This window comes from Phoca vitulina, unplaced genomic scaffold, assembly GCF_004348235.1.
Source record: "Phoca vitulina isolate PV1807 unplaced genomic scaffold, GSC_HSeal_1.0 scaffold18, whole genome shotgun sequence".
NCBI classification, from domain to species: Eukaryota; Metazoa; Chordata; class Mammalia; order Carnivora; family Phocidae; genus Phoca; species Phoca vitulina.
In genome coordinates, this window is record NW_022589721.1 from 34,677,026 (window position 1) to 34,692,359 (window position 15,334).

The following is a 15,334-nucleotide window of genomic DNA, read 5'->3' on the forward strand; positions in this document are numbered from 1 at the left end:
GCCCACCCTGCCGGCCTCACGGCAGGCCCCCTTCCCAGACCCTTAGAGACCAGGTTCCTCCCCAGGTGACAAGACACAAAGATGGAAACAGCAGCCAAGCCCGACCTCTGCTGGGGCACCAGGGCCACCCCAAGTCAGCACCAGGGCCACCCCAAGTCAGCACCAAGGCCAGTGAGCTCTGAAAGCACACGTGTGAGCCTCAAGCTATATGGGACACGAGTCACCTGCCCACCTGAGTCCTGCCGGCGCAGCTGCTTAGGGACAGAGGGATGCCACAGAGGAAGGACACTGCGAAGGGTCACCTGGCAATCCCTGGGACCACAGGACCTGTTCCACAACTCTGGGACCCACCTTCCACCATCTGCGCAGACCCAGGCCTGGGCCCAGCGCCCACCACACCCTGGCCTCTGGTCTGCTGGCAATGCTCCTGCCTGGGGTCTGCTCTTCTCCCCCCAACCCAGGGCTGCCCCCGGGGCCATCACCAACCCCACGCCGGCCACGCTCCCAGTCACAATACCACATCAGAACACCATATGAGCCACAAAACCATGGGGGTAGATGTCACCCGCACTGGACAGACCCGAGGCTCGGCAAGGTCAGGCAGTCCGCCTGGGCCACACTACCAGAGAGCGGTACACCCGCCCCCACCCCGTCCCATTCTGGCTCCTCCCCTGCACACTGCCGCCTCTCGCAGAGAGGGCCTAGGGGCAGCCAGGCCACAGGGACACACCGAGAAGGCCAGGCCAGAGGCAGTGCCGGGACAGCGACTAGCTGGTGTGGGGCAGGGCTGTGCTCACAGCTGGTCCTGCCAGTCCAGGCGCTGCAAGCCCCACCCCTAGCCCCAGGGGGAGCCTGGGGATGGCCTGGCAGCGGCCCATGGGCTCCTCCTCGGCCTACCCAGCCCAAGGTCCTCAAGCCAGGAGGAGGAGCCACGTGGGTCCACCAGCAGGGCAGCCGACACCCTCAGGCAGACAGAGCACCACCTGCCGGTGTGAGCGACGTTCCCACGACCCCAGCCCACCAGGCCCGGGCCCAGGCACCCCGTTCCCATCCCCCATGGCTGGGGCCAGGATGCAGCTGACCTGTGGCTGGGGCCGGCTCCGGGCCAGGCCTCACCAGGTTCCCTGGGGCGGTGGCGGGCACCACAGGGGGCTCAGCTGCCCCCTCCTCAGGCTCCTTCCGACGGTAGACCCGCCGCTCCTCACGGGCAGGGTCCTCGGCTGGCAGCGACCCCCACTTTGGCGGGCAGCCCAGGGGGCCCTGCACAGACTGCACATGGGGGGTGCGCCGCGCGGGCATCACCATGGCGACAGGGCGGCGCACGCGCTGCAGAGAGGCGGGCACGATCTCCGGCGGCAGGTGCAGGTACTGGCGCAGGTGGGCAATGCCCTCATTGGTGAGGTACCAGTAAAAGTGGCGCCAGGCGAAGGTCTCTCGCACCAGGCCCCGGGCCCGCAGGGAGGCCATGGCGCGCATGACCTGCAGGTTGCTGACGCCAGCGACGTGAGGGTGCAGGCTGCGGGGCCGCCGGTCCTTCTTTGCCACCATCACGCCTTCACGGAAAAGCACCTCATAAATGGCCCGCAGCTGGTCCAGCGGCATGAGCATGCCCGCCACCATGGCTGGCAGAGCCCGAGAGGCGCGGGGACGGGCGGGGCACGGGGCGAGACACGGGCGGGCAGGCCACCACACTGAGCTCCAGGGCACGGGCGCCGGGGCGGGGGGCTCTTGCGCCTGGCTCCCTGGCTCAGTGAGTCTCCGGCCGGCACTGCCGCCTGCCCGCCGGCTGCGCGAGCCTCCCGCCGGCCCGCCCTCCCTCCGGGACGCCCAGGCCGGCCCCCTCTGACTCAGCAGCACGGGTGGCCCCTCCCACCCACAGCCGCCGGGGCCCCTCGCGGAGTGGGGGGCACCTTGCCGCGGCAGCCACCCCAACAGCCCCCGTCCCTTCCCAGGCCCCACAGCTCTGACGTCAGAAATTACATCAGTTTCTAAACACTTCCTTCGCGGTTCCTAAGTGGAGGCGGAGGGAGTCCGGTGGCAGCCATGGAGCAAGAATCTGAAGAGGTGGCAGCGTGGACCGAAGGGAAGCAGGGAGCAGAGAGGACAGGAGGGGTCCTCAGGCTGGGGACCCAACCCAGGGTTGTGGTCTCAGGGTTTTGTGGAATTATAAGGATCTGAAAGTGGGGGCTGGGCTGTCTGGGCCTGGGGGGGGCACTTGAGGTCTGAGGGGAGAGCTGGGGTCCGGGGAGGGGGCCAGAATCTGGGCGGGAAGTGGGGTCTTGGGGAGCAGAGGCCTGAGGGGGATGGTAGTAGAGCTGCGGCAAAACATGGACAGGCAGGCGTGGGACGCCACTGGCTGCTGTCCCCAAACAGGCAAAGGGACAGAGCCCCCACCTCCACATGCCAGGCCCAGGACCGCAGCCGCCCCATTTAACACTTCCCTTGCCAAGCCAGATCAAGGGGGACGCAGGAACACAGAGTCTGCCGGGACCCCAAAACACTCTGAGCAGGGAACAGAGTAGGGGGCTCTGGGCAGGCCTTCATCCCCCCCAACCCCCACGTCAGCTGTTGGAAGCCAGAAACTCTCAGCTGCCGCAGAAAATCGGTCACCAAGTCCCGGCCACCCCAGGCAGGCCTGGTGTCCCTACTGCCACAGACACCCTGCCCTGGGTGGCCAGAGTGTCCGCCTGTGAACAAGCGGGGCAGATGCAGAGGAGAGGAGCAGCACATCAGAAGAGGGTCAGGGGCCCAAGTGAAAGGGGGACCAGCAGCGGGGTCCACAAGCGGCTGCGGGTTCCACGTGAGGGCCCTGGGGCCTGGCAGGGCCACACCCATCAGTCACTTCCAGGCTCCCACCGCTGAGGCTCTAAGCATGGACATCCTGTGCCTCCGCCTATCGCACCCCATACTCCACCGACCCGCACCCAGATCCGCGCTCTCCCCCTTCGCCCATGCCGACACACCCATTCCCACCAAGCGCAGCTAGCCCGGGAACTGATTATAAATAGGGCAAATAGGGCGGGGGTGGGGGATCCCGAGGTGGGAGGCGCCCGCGGGCAGGCGGCCAACTGGCAGCGGGTGGGGGCGGGTTTATGGGGCCGTTGCCATGGCACCGCAGAGCCGGCTCCAAACAGCGCCCCCAACACACACACACTCACGCCGTCGTACACGCGCGCGCACAAACTCATTAGACACACACACGCGTGCGCCAGTGCTGGCGGACGCGGCGGTGGAAACGGAAGGTACAGCCAACTGTCCCCACGGCCCCGCCCGCCAGCTCCCCGCCGCGCCCTCCCTCCGCCCCCCGCCAGTCCCCTGCAGCCTGGCGGGCAGGAAGCGGGCCAGCCCACTAGGAGACCGGCTCCGGGAAGACGCACCGCTAGCGCGGGAGCGGACAGCGTCCACGCCCCTTTAGCCCAGTAGCGCCTGCGGACCCTCCCCGCCACCCGGGCTGTGGCTTCGGGAACCAGCACCAGCTGGGGTTCAGGACAGCACTCAGACAGTGGCCGGGCCCAGCCCTGTGTCCACAGAACGCCCACTCTCCTGGTCTGTTCCTCAGCCCTCCCCCACAGGCCTCCTGCGCTCCCCCCTGCCCACCCTACAGCCCCTCACTCACCTCCTGCTCTCCCTCCATGCCTACCCCATTCATCCAGGCCATCTTTCTGGCATGATTTCCCGACCTACTGCCCCCAAATCCCCAAGCCGCCCCCCAAACCAACCGATGCCCCCCTCCCAAAATGATTCCAAGCCACCCCCAAGCTCTCCCAAACACTTGGACCTAAGGTCTCTTCTCCTGCACAGACCTGCACTAGCGATGGCAGCAACGCGGGGAACCGCAGAAAGGGGGCGGGGCATGGTAGGGAATTTCCCCCCCCCCACCAGCCCAGGCGCCCTCAGTGGATGAGGGGAGGGGCAGTTAGGAGCCTGGAGCAAGCTGTTCCTGGCAGCTTCTTCTGCTCCTGCACACCTCCCCCTGTCCCTCTCTGCGCCAGGGTGGGGGCGCCCCGCCCCAAAGTCCCAGGGCTGGAAGGATGCCCTTTTCTGCCCCGCCCCCACCCTGCAGAACCGCAGCCGAAGTTGCTGATTCGGCACCGGGAGGGCCAGGGTGGGCGGGCCGGTTGGGGGGGGGGGGGCGCAGGGCGGCCTCCTCCCCTCACACTCCAGGGCCCTCCAGGGCCCTCCCGGGCGCTCCAGGTTTCCAGGGCAACCAGTCGGAGCCCTCGGGCAGCCCCCAGCCCCCCCACCCCAGAACAAAGAGCCGCAGTGTGGACTTGCCCTGGGCCAGCCCGCCTGGCGCCTCCCCACAGTGATACCCACTGCCCTGGCCGGTCCCTTCGGGCGCCGAGCTGCGGGGCTGCAAAGCGGCAGGGAGGATGGCAGGGCCGCAGGCGGGGCGGGGGCTCCGCAGAGGCCGGGAGGAAAAGGGGCGGACCCGCCGCAAAAGCCAGCTCTCACCTCCGACCCGCCTCCGCCGCTGCAGCAGCCCGCCCCGCCCCCCGACACTCACTGCAGGGCTGCAAGGCTGCAAGGCTGCAGGGCTGCGGCAAGAGTAGCCCCCGGCCAGGTGGAGACCTGGCGGTGCATGGGCCTGGGGTCTCCCGCGGCTCCGGCTCCCCATCCCCAAGGCTACTCCCGGGACGGCAGACCTTGACCGCAGCCCTCCGCAGGGCTGCACCAGATAGAGGTCACTGCCAGGTCCTCGCACCCTGGCTTGGGCCCCGTCCCCGGCCCGCACCTTTGAGGGAGCTGATCTCCTGCTGGATAGCTCGCGAAGGGTCCATGTCTCCACCGGGACTGAGGGCGGCGGCGCCGCCACGCAGAGTCCAGCCCCGCAACTCACTGCGCGGGCCAGAGCCGCAGCCTGGGGGAGGAGCCGGGAGGCCTGGGGCGGGGCTTGCCGGCTCGGGGCGGGGCTTGGGCTGACCAATGCGCAAGGCAAGGCCGCCGAGGCGCGAGCTCCCGCCGCGCCCCGCCCCCACCCTCCAGCCTCCATCTCGTGGCGCTTGACCCCGCGAACTCCAGCTAGACGGCCGGATCCAGGTGCGCTCCGACGGCCCACAGTCCCTGGGCCTTGGCCTCTGCCACCCTCAGAGTGCCCTCGGGTCGTTCGTGCACGTGGCTTCCCGGACCTCGAAGCCACGGCCACTCGCTCCTTGCAGGAGATACCCACTGGTCTGCGCCACCTGGCGACCTCCTCAGCCAGCACCCTGGTTGTGGAGGGTAGGCGGGTCCCACCAGGGCAAGGGCGGGAGGCCTGCCCGCAGTGGTGCCCCAGTGCCCTGGACCTGCCCCTTGATCACCACTACTCAGGTCCCCACCTCCCCTGCCCCAGCGGTTCTGCCCCTGCCCACACTCCACCCTCTTCCCTGGGTGGCCGGCCGCTCCCCTGGGCCACCTCACCCACTCCTATGACTCAAGACGCTCTCCGTACTCTGACTCCTAAGATGTCATGTCCCGCAGGACTCCAAACTGCACCCCAGCCTCAGCCGCTCCCACTCAGCAAATTCCAGTCATGCTTGTCTTGGGATGCTTTTATCTTCCCAGCTCAGTGGGTACATCTCTACCCACAACGCAGTGGTGCAGGCCACCCCCCTTCGTGGCCAACCCCACAGGCCCTGGCAGCTCCACCTTCCAGTCTGCCCACTCATCAGCATCTCCACCAACTGCTACCTCCGGGGCAGGCCCCAGCACATCGCCTTGCAGGGTCCCCACCAGCAGCCCAAATGCTGAGCGCTCAGTCTCCTGACCGTCACCACCTGCCTCCTGGGGCGAATGTTGGCACTGGCGAGGTGGGCACAGGGTGCAGCCCGTCTCCCTCACTGCACCACGGGAAGCCATCAGTTACTGCAGGAGCCTTGCTCACACCTAGGGTGCCCACCCCAGGACTGCGCCCTGCCTTTCCACCCTGGCCCTCTGTGCTGGGCTGTGGGGGAGAGACACAGCCTCCACAAGATGTGGCCAGCCTGCCTCAGTCTCCTTCCAGGCCAGGCCACCCACCCTTACGGCCTGCACGCCCACTTTGGGGGTCAACCATTCAGAGGAGTGTCCCCTACCTGGTCCCCGCCAGCCGGGCTGCCCACCTGTAAGTGGTCACTGCAGCCACGGCAACTGGGGCTGCTCTCAGCAAAGTGGCAGCAGCTGGAAGGCCCGGTGAGGCGGGGTTCTTAGCCTGCCCTGCCGAATCTGCCCCCAAAAGCAGCCACGTGGTGTGGCCTCAGAAGTGGGCAGCAGCCACGCGGACCCTGACAAGGCTCCACGGGACACGCTGAGCCCTTTCCTTGGTCCCTTATCAGAGCAGGCTTCCCAGAGGAAGGGGCAGTGACATGGGGACCAAAGGACAGGCTGCAGCTAGCAAGCAGAGGAAGATGACCACCCGTGCAAAGGCCCAGAGGTAAGAGAGGAGAGTCCGGCCAGCCCCAGAGAATGTGGAGACCGCTGAAGCAGGAGAGGAGGGACTTCACTGGGGGTTCACCAAGCTAGGGAGCTCCCTCAAAATACCTTGGACAAAGGCCTGGAAGCAGGAGATATGGACAGTGAGGAGGAAAGGAAGCAGGTTCTCCAGATCCAGTGCGTGAGACTGAAGGCTCCGGCCCACCCTACATCCTCAGCTTTCACCGGCCTCACTGCCCACAAGGCCTCATATGCAGGTCCTCAGGAGGGCGGATGGTCTGACCCGGCAGCATGGCTCTCTCATGCCTGCTAGAGCCTTATCAGGTCACCCGGGCCAGGGACTCAGACCTTGGACATGCCAAACCATCTTGAAGCTTTCTGCAAATTCCAGGAGCCAGCTCATGCCCTCAGGGTCCCTGGAACCTGAGCTCAGCCCTAGCACCACAACCAGGCCCTCCCTCCTTCCCAGACCCTCTGAGACAAAGCCCTCCTCACAAGTCCCGTGAGACCCTGGTAGGCTTGGCTATGGGCCACCCCCAAGGAGGGGTCCCTGCCCCTGTCCCCATACACCCTCATCTGTCATTCAGAAAGTCCCACTGCCCCCAAGACCCTACCTGCCCTCAGCATGGCACTCCTCCCGATGGTCCCCCCCCCCCCGAGCTTCAAAGCTGTCCCCCACCCCCATGGCAGCCTGCGCTGCTGGGGCTCCCAGCAGGTGACCCAGGTGATCTCATGCAGGGGGCATGTGTAAGAGCTGTAGCTGTGTGAGCAGACATCTTCCACCTAGGTGGGCAATCACCCAGGGAAGACCTGACCCGGTGCGACCCAAAGACTGCGCCCGCAGCGGGAGCACGGGGGCCATCTCTCCCCACAGCCACAGCCCAGGGTGCCCCTCCACCTTGGGAAGCTGCTGGGCTGGGGCAGGAGGAGAACCTTCTGCCTGGGAGGCCACCCCTTGCTGGATGATGACGGCAGGAACTCGGCCCGACCAGCCGCTCTGGGCGACTCCTGGGAGGTCTAGGCTCACTACGCCGGCAGGTCAGGCGCCTGCCGGGGCTCCTGCGGATCCTGGGCAAGGCCTGGGCGGCACCGAGGTCACCTCTTCAGGCCCCGTCCAGCTGTCTCCATGCAGCCCCCTTCAAGAATAGCCCTGTTACCAGGCACCTGCCAGAGACTTTGGTGGGGGATCCTGGGTCTGGGCCCCACATCCCGTGCTCCGTCATTCTGCCCCCAAATATCTTTCAAACCCATCCTCATCTGCACGCCCACCGCTGCGCCACTTCCCTTCTCAGCAGGCTGGTCCTGGCAGCCCCCAGAACACGGCCATGTGCATACCAGGTCCCACCACAGCCCTGCTGGCACCGCCCGCCCTGGGCTGCCCTGCCCCCTGCAGCATAGTGGACCCTGTCTCGGGCCAGTGGAGACACCGGTGTCCCACCGCACGCGCCCCTCTGTCAGTCCCTCCCAGCAGGGACACTCAGCTGGGTGGCCCCGGCGGCTGCCTCAGCATCACCAAACCCCAGACCTGGACACGCGGGCCTGGCCGTGGGGGCAGAAAGGGAATGATCTCTCATGGTGCCAGGATGAGGTACTCCCAGGACCTCTATTAATATAGTTTTGCCTCATTAATAGATTAAAGAAGAAAACCTGTATATGGATCTCAAAAATGCTGACAACTCATTTGATCAAACCCAGAAGCAGTTCTGATTTTTAAAAAAAAAAAAGTGGCCCAGTAAACCAGGAAAGGCACACACTGTTTACAAAAGACCAGACAGGCTCGTCGGGGCTGTCCTCCCAGGCCCCCTCCTGGTCCCACAGGACATTATACGGTGGGACAGGGAGTGTTGCAAGGAGCAAGCCAACGCGCCACGCTGCAGGGCCCTCGGGGCAGTGGTTAGGGACACCTCCTAAACCCACTGCCTCCCCCTCGGCTTCTGCGAGGTTGGTCCAGGGCATGTGAGGGCAAAGGAGCCCCTGCAGGAGAAGCCCAGGACAGAGAGCGCTGACTCGCGCGGGCATCTCCTCCTCTCAGCACCAAGACAGACTCCGCGGACCACCTATCAGAACCCATGAAAGAGGGCGCCTGGGTGGCTCAGTTGGTTAAGCGACTGCCTTCGGCTCAGGTCATGATCCTGGAGTCCCGGGATCGAGTCCCGCATCGGGCTCCTGGCTCGGCAGGGAGTCTGCTTTGCCCTCTGACCCTCTCCCCTCTCATGTGTTCTCTCTCATTCTCTCTCTCTCAAATAAATAAATAAAATCTTAAAAAAAAAAAAAGAACCCATGAAAGAGCTCGCTAAAGCGGCTGGCTTGAGCCATACCTCTAAAAGACCCAAGGGGTTTCTTATAGGCCAGCAATAAGGACTAGAAAACATAAGGGGAGGGACGCCTGGGTGGCTCAGTCGGTGAAGCGTCTGCCTTCGGCTCAGGTCACGATCCCAGGGTCCTGGGATCGAGTCCCGCATCGGGCTCCCTGCTCAGCGGGAAGCCTGCTTCTCCCTCTGCCTCTGCTGCTCACCCTGCTTGTGCTTTCTCTCTCTCTCCTTAATAAATAAAATCTTTAAAAAAAAAAAAAGGAAAGAAAGAAAAACATAAGGGGAAAAAAAACCTTCATTTGCAATGGTAGATATAGATAAATAAAAATCCGTCAGAACTCGAGGGCAGAAAGCCCCCCATGCATAAAGAAAGACCAGGGGACTCACGCTCCCCAGTGCGGAGGTCCAACACCCCCCAAGCTAAGCCCTGCAATTCTGATTGGCCCTCCCACTGGCCCCATTGGGCTCCTCTGTTAACACGGCCTCACGTACTCACGTATACGATGTTCTAGACCAGCAAGGTTCTGTCGGCCATTTGAAACGGTAACATGGGCGCTGGGCAGGTGTCGGGAGTGAGGCGCAACTGCGATACCTAGCAAACACCTCAGAGACTCTAAATATCGTGTTTGAATGGGACACGTCCCCCCGACTCAAACACGGAACGCTGGCTGGAAAGGCTCCTTCCCACCCACACGGTGTGAGAGTCGCTGGGGCTGGCTTCCTGTTTATTCCTCTGCAACTTCTTTATGGAAAATCAAGCAAATGCAAACACGATTCTTGCTTTTCCTCCTTTTGACACAGAAAGTGACACCTCACACGCACCATCCGACCCTTGCTTTGCCATCAGCCCCCAGCACAGAGACGTCCCCCGGCTGCTGGTGGAGCCCTCGGCCCTCCCCCAGGAGCCGTGTCGCCACAAGGACCCCCAGGAGCGCAGTCCCCTTGGGCGCCCATCTGATAGGCACCGTCACTGGCCTGGTTCCCACAGCTTCCCCAACACAATCCAGAAATCCTAGTGTTGGGATTTTTGCCAATCTGATACGTAAAAAATAGTATCTTGGTGTAGATAAGGCTTACGTTTTACACACGATTTGATCCAGAAATTCTATTTTGAACAGTAGTCATAGATACACCCAACCATCCAGCTACAAAACCGCTCCTTGCAGCCGCCCTAATATCAAATAAATAAATAAGTAAATAAATAACCTTAATGTTGTATGAGAGCAGATTAGTTTAAACACGATATGGTTGGTGCCTGGTTGTCTCAGTCAGTAGAGAGAGCAACTCTTGATCTCAGGGTCGTGAGTTCGAGCCCCACATTGGGGGTAGACTTTACTTAATAAAAAAAATTTTTTTTAAATATGATATAGTTACGCTACAAAGGAATATTATATTATGTTATATTGTAAGTAAATGTTATAGAAAGATGTCCATGTTATAATATTAAGTAAAAAGAAGTTACATGTGCCTAAAATACTCTGTAATGTCAAATTATAAAATTATAAATAAATTGTACTACAAAATACTATGCACATTGTTTAAAACCAATGAGACAGAAAAGAACAGAGCCACAGAGGAGAAGCCATGTGAAGACAGGGGATGCAACCACAAACCAGGGAACGCCAACAGCCACCAGAAGCTAGAAGAGATGAGGAAGGTTCTCTTCTAGAGCCTTCCCAGAAAGCATGGCCCTGCCAGCACCTCGATTTTGGACTTCTGGCCTCCAGAGCTGAGAGAGTGCATCTCTGTGTGTTAGACCACCTGTGTGTGGCAAGTGTTACGGCAGACAGAGGACACTAGTCAACCTTTTGTTCCTGGGGTGGGTGATCAATGCCTGAGCGTGTGATGTGGCTCCGGAACTGGGCCGTGGACAGAGGCTGGGGGACTCCAAGGAGCATGGCAGAAAAAGCTTGGACTGCCATGGACAGACTGTTGGCAGAAACATGGATGCTAAGCGTGTTGCTGGTAAGGATTCAGAAGGAAGTGAGGAACACATTCCTGGAAATCAGAGGAAAGGCGATCCTTATCAAATAGTGGCAAAAAACATGGCTGAACCATGTTCCGCTGTTGGGTGGAAAGCAGAACTTGTGAGCGATCTTTAGCTGTGGAGATTTCAGGTGAAGTGTGGGAGGCATGACCTGCCTTCCTCTTGCTGCTCACAGGAAAGTTCAGGAGGACAGACGTCCGTCGAGGAAGGGATGGTTAGCACTGGGGACCCAGGAGAGTCACGACCTGTTCAGATCGCAGAATATGCTAATGTTGGGAAAGCATGCCCTGGAGAGACAGCCAAGGGTGACTGGACAGCCTTCTGCTGAAGAGATTAGCTGTCTGGCCCATAGGTCCACTCAGCCGTCTCAGCAGAAGCTAGGAATGGAGTGGGGTCATCCAGAAAAGATCTGGGAGACCCTCTTGTCTAAGGACATGGGTCCCTGTGACATACACGGGAGACCCACAAGGTGTATGCGAACGTCATACCCACAGAGAAACCACCAGCTTGGAGGACGGGACAGAGACAGGACACAACGAGGAAAGGCAGTTAGGATTCTGGGATTCTTCAGGCAGGAAAAGGGCTGACAGCGCTACTCAGCTTCAATCCTGTGCTGCCCTTCAAGGAAAAGGAGACAGGACTGCACGAGCAGAGCCTTGGGCCCAGAGCGGGAGCCAGAGAGCAGAGCATCCAGCCACAGAAGAGGAAGGAATTTGCCCTGCAGGTTTCAAACTGGCTCAGACTGTGAGCCCGTGCTCACTTTCTATTTCCCCCTTTTGCAATGGGGATATCTACTCTGCCTGCCCCACCATTGTATTCTGGAAGCCTAGGACTAGCTTACTAGATTCACAAGTCCACCGGCAGACAGGAATTCTGTCCCCGGGTGGACCGTATCCAGAGCCTCTCCTAGTCCAGACTGAGACACTTTGGACAAGACGTGGGGCTTTTGAGCTGCTGAAATTTAAGTGAGGTTTTGAACTTGAGTCGATGCTGTAATGGGCTGATGCTTTGAGGGATGGTGAGAAGGGGTGAATGTATTCTGCAGGTGACACACATGAATTTTAGGGGGCCAGAGGGCACACAACAGTGGCTTGAATGGTGGTCCCCAAAATACACGTCCACCTCCAAATCCCTAGAGCCCACGAATGTTATCTTATTTGGAAAAAGGGTCTTTGCAGTTATAATTAAGAGTCTTCAGATAAGATCATCCTGGATTACTCGGGGAGGCCCTAAATCCAGTGACAAGGATCCTTACAAGAGACAGGAGAAGACACAGGGAGAAGGCCGTGTTGAAGACACCCAGGGAAGGCTGACGGCCCCCGGGAGCTGGGACAGGTAGGAGCAGCCCTACAGCCTCTGAGGGAGTGTGGCCCTGCTGACACCTTGATTTTGGACTTCTGGCCTCCAAAACAGTGGGAGAGTAAAGTTCTGTTGTTTCAGGCCACCCAGACCGAGGCAACTTGTTATAGCTGCTGCAGGAACCTAGGAGAGGGGCGTTCTTGGGGGCTAGCTGTACTCCACGGCCAGGCATGAGTTGTCGTAGTAATAACCACAGTGAAGCTCAGTCATGTCCCTCAAGGCTAACTCTGGTCCTATAAGCTTTCCCGAAGCCATCCACTTAACAAGAAAGGAGAAAAAAGGATACATTTCAAAAGTTCAAAATACACATTCATTTGAAAAACAAAAACAAAGAACAGAATAAAGACTCTAAGAGCCCCACACGAGAGACACCTGCTGTGGACACTTCTCTCGGGCTTCCTACCCGCAGCCACACACCTGCGCCCTGCGGGGCCATACTTCCAGCCCTGCACCATGTGCACCATGCGTCCTAGAGGGCCGCCCCTCCCCCGCTGTCCCAGGCACCAGCGCCCCCACCAGCCCGCACGAACCCAGACTCCAGACCAGCTACACCAGACGTCCTTCTAGGGCATTCGTTTCCTGCAGAATTGGCCCTCGACCTGTCCCCACCCCAGGAACCAGAGTGGGCAGCAGAGTGTCCCCTCATCCTCTTCCTGGCCCCACATCCCCTTAGCCTCAGGACAGCAGCAAAGGTCCCTGCCAAGAGCCGACCACCCAGCGGGGACAACTCTGCAGCTAGAGCAGGCCCAAGCCCCCCCAGAGGAGAAGGCCAGCCCTGCAGGCTCCCGTGCGGAGAGGGCCAGCCCTGCAGGCTCCTGTCCATGTCTTCTGAGTGGGCACCTTCTTCCCATCACCTGAGGACGAGTTCCTGACCTCCCCTCCACCCGGTCCACCAGCAACCTGGGCCCCCACCAGATAACCCATGCCTGCCCCTCTTGGGTCCCCAGCCTTACCACCCACAACCCCACCAAACACCCACCACACTGGCTCCCCCACCCCCGTGTCTCCCTGTCCATGGTGGGCCTACAACTGGCCCCCACTTGCATCAATGCTCTCCAGCCTCCTTGAGTCCCTTCTGAAGGCACCCAGACCCTGCCCCCTACTGCTAGCTCCCCTCAGGCTTTATGGGGAAACCGAGGCTGAGGGCACCATCACCCACACCTTCCCACACCCTAAGGCCTGACGGCCCTAAGCCCTGCTCATTCCACAACACCCTCAGTGGCAAGGGGTGATCACATTCAGCCCCCAACATGGGCAGATGGGTAAAGGAGAGAGATCACCCAGCACTCAGCAATGCCCATACCCCCGATGGCCACGGATGCCCTCTGGGCCAAGGCCTCTCCTGCCCCAGGGACCTCGGCCAGTGTTCTGCCTGCGTGCCACCGCTCTGTCCTGGAAGGTGTCCTCCCTCCCACACTGTTGGACACCTTCCAGCCTTGCACCCCTCTTCTTACCCCTACATCGCCCTTGGCACCTCCAATCTGACTACACCTTCAAACAGGTCTCACCAAGGTCCCCAGTGTCCCTTATCACCAAGTGCTGGGCACTCTTTGGGCCTCGTCCTGCTCGAGACTCCTCGCCCAGGTAGCCCTCCCCTGGCTCGTCACCCCTTCCCATTCACTGGGCTGCCAGGACCCCGTGATATGGCTCTGCCCCTGCTTCCCCAGCTGCCCCAAGGCTCAGAGCGTGGGCCTCTTCTCTTCCTCGTGAGGGCCCCAAAGCACTGCCCCAGACTGGCCTCCCTCAGCTCATCCAGCCTTTTCCAGCATCTTGGAGTCTCCGTAGGCTTGCTCATCTCCAACACCTACGCCCAAAAGCAAACTCCCATTCTTCTGCCTTCCCTGTTGCAGAAATGCTGCTCCATTCCCAAGCTGCTCTGCATCTCCTCGGCTCCCACTGTGCCTTTTGCCACCACTGGGTCTCTCCTCAGCAACTGCTCTGGGGGCACCCAGGAGTCTTCATGCCAGACCAGGATTCCCACTGGCTCGGGATCCACTTCTCCCTCCCATCCATCCATTCATTCTTAAGCCATGCTTGTCTTGTAACAGAGGTGCAGCAGGACATGGACCCTGCCCTCAGGAAGCTGAGTTTCATGGGAAAGGAGATAGTCAAAATCCTCCTTGTCACCCACTAACCCAAGTCCAGACCCTGAGCACAACACCCCAAGTCTCCCACACACTTCAGCCCCGAACAAATTCCAGATAAAGAGGAAGATGTTAGAACACAAACACACCAGAACTTGAAAACACTCTCAGCAACTGTTTTTATAAAAGAGGAGAATCCTGAACAGGACATAAAATTCAGACATCATAAAATAAAAGACTGGGAAATTTTTAAAGTTGATATGGCTAAAGACACCATAGACAGAACTAAATGACAATCAGCCAAAACTGACGCATGGTGTGAGAAGTCAAGACAGCAACTGGGGACACAGGACCTTTTAAGAGGCTAAGAAGCTATTTTCATGATCTCAGTGCTGATCACAAGGAAACTGAAATTTAAGTAAGCCACGTGTGTATAATTTGTAGGCTTTTCTGGAGGAACGTTTTATTTTGATAAAAGTTTACTTACCAAAGGTAACAAACTGGGAGAAAAATTTGAAACATATATAACAAACAAGGAAGTTAATCTTCATAATATATAAAAAGGTCTTTTTTTTTTAAAGGCTTTTTGAAAAGATTTATTTATTTATTTATTTATTTATTTATTTTAGAGAAAGAGAGGGATCGAGCAGGGAGGGGGCAGAGGAAGAGGGAGGAGCAGAGAAGCAGACACCCCACTGAGCACAGACCTGGACACGGGGCTCAATCCCAGGACCCTGAGATCATGACCCGAGCCGAAACCAAGAGTCCAAGAGTCGGAGGCTTAACCAACTGCACCGTCCAGGCACCCCTGGAAAGAGCTCTTATAATTCAAAGAGAAACACATCTTCCAGAAAAATGAACAATGTTTTTTTTTTTTTCCAACCCTGATCCTTACCTGCCTCCCTCCTAGATCTGAACAACGGTTTTGAGAAGGCAATTCATAAAAGAAGAAAAGTGAAAATAGCCGAGAACCACAAAATGATGCTCACTTTATTTACCGATCAAAGAATGCAAATTAAAACAGTTCGGATTTTCTCATCAATCAGTTGGCAAAGAATTGGAGAACTAGTGTGTCTTGTATCTGCGGCGCTCACCTACCCCGAGGGCAATCTAGAAATAGAATCATTTTTTTTTTAACGATTATTTTTTATTTTTTATTCATCTGACAGAGAGACACGCTCCAGGGGAGCAGGAGAGGGAGA

General features: G+C 59.3%; 1 protein-coding gene across 15 annotated transcripts in view; it reads right to left on the reverse strand.

Moving 5' to 3' along the window:
* Positions 1–15,334, reverse strand: part of PLEC (plectin) — a 57,262-nt gene that overhangs the window by 33,281 nt on the left and 8,647 nt on the right. For 4 of the 15 annotated variants that reach the window (XM_032415500.1, XM_032415498.1, XM_032415499.1 and 1 more), the window contains exon 1: positions 1,083–1,768. The exons of 9 other annotated variants lie outside the window; for them this stretch is intronic. In XM_032415500.1, coding sequence (XP_032271391.1) covers positions 1,083–1,620 — 538 coding nt within the window. In that variant the 5' untranslated portion in view covers positions 1,621–1,768. Of the gene's footprint in view, positions 1–1,082; positions 1,769–4,735; positions 4,875–15,334 lie in introns of those variants that run through there. 2 more of the 15 variants (XM_032415523.1, XM_032415521.1) reach the window with 1 other exon arrangement.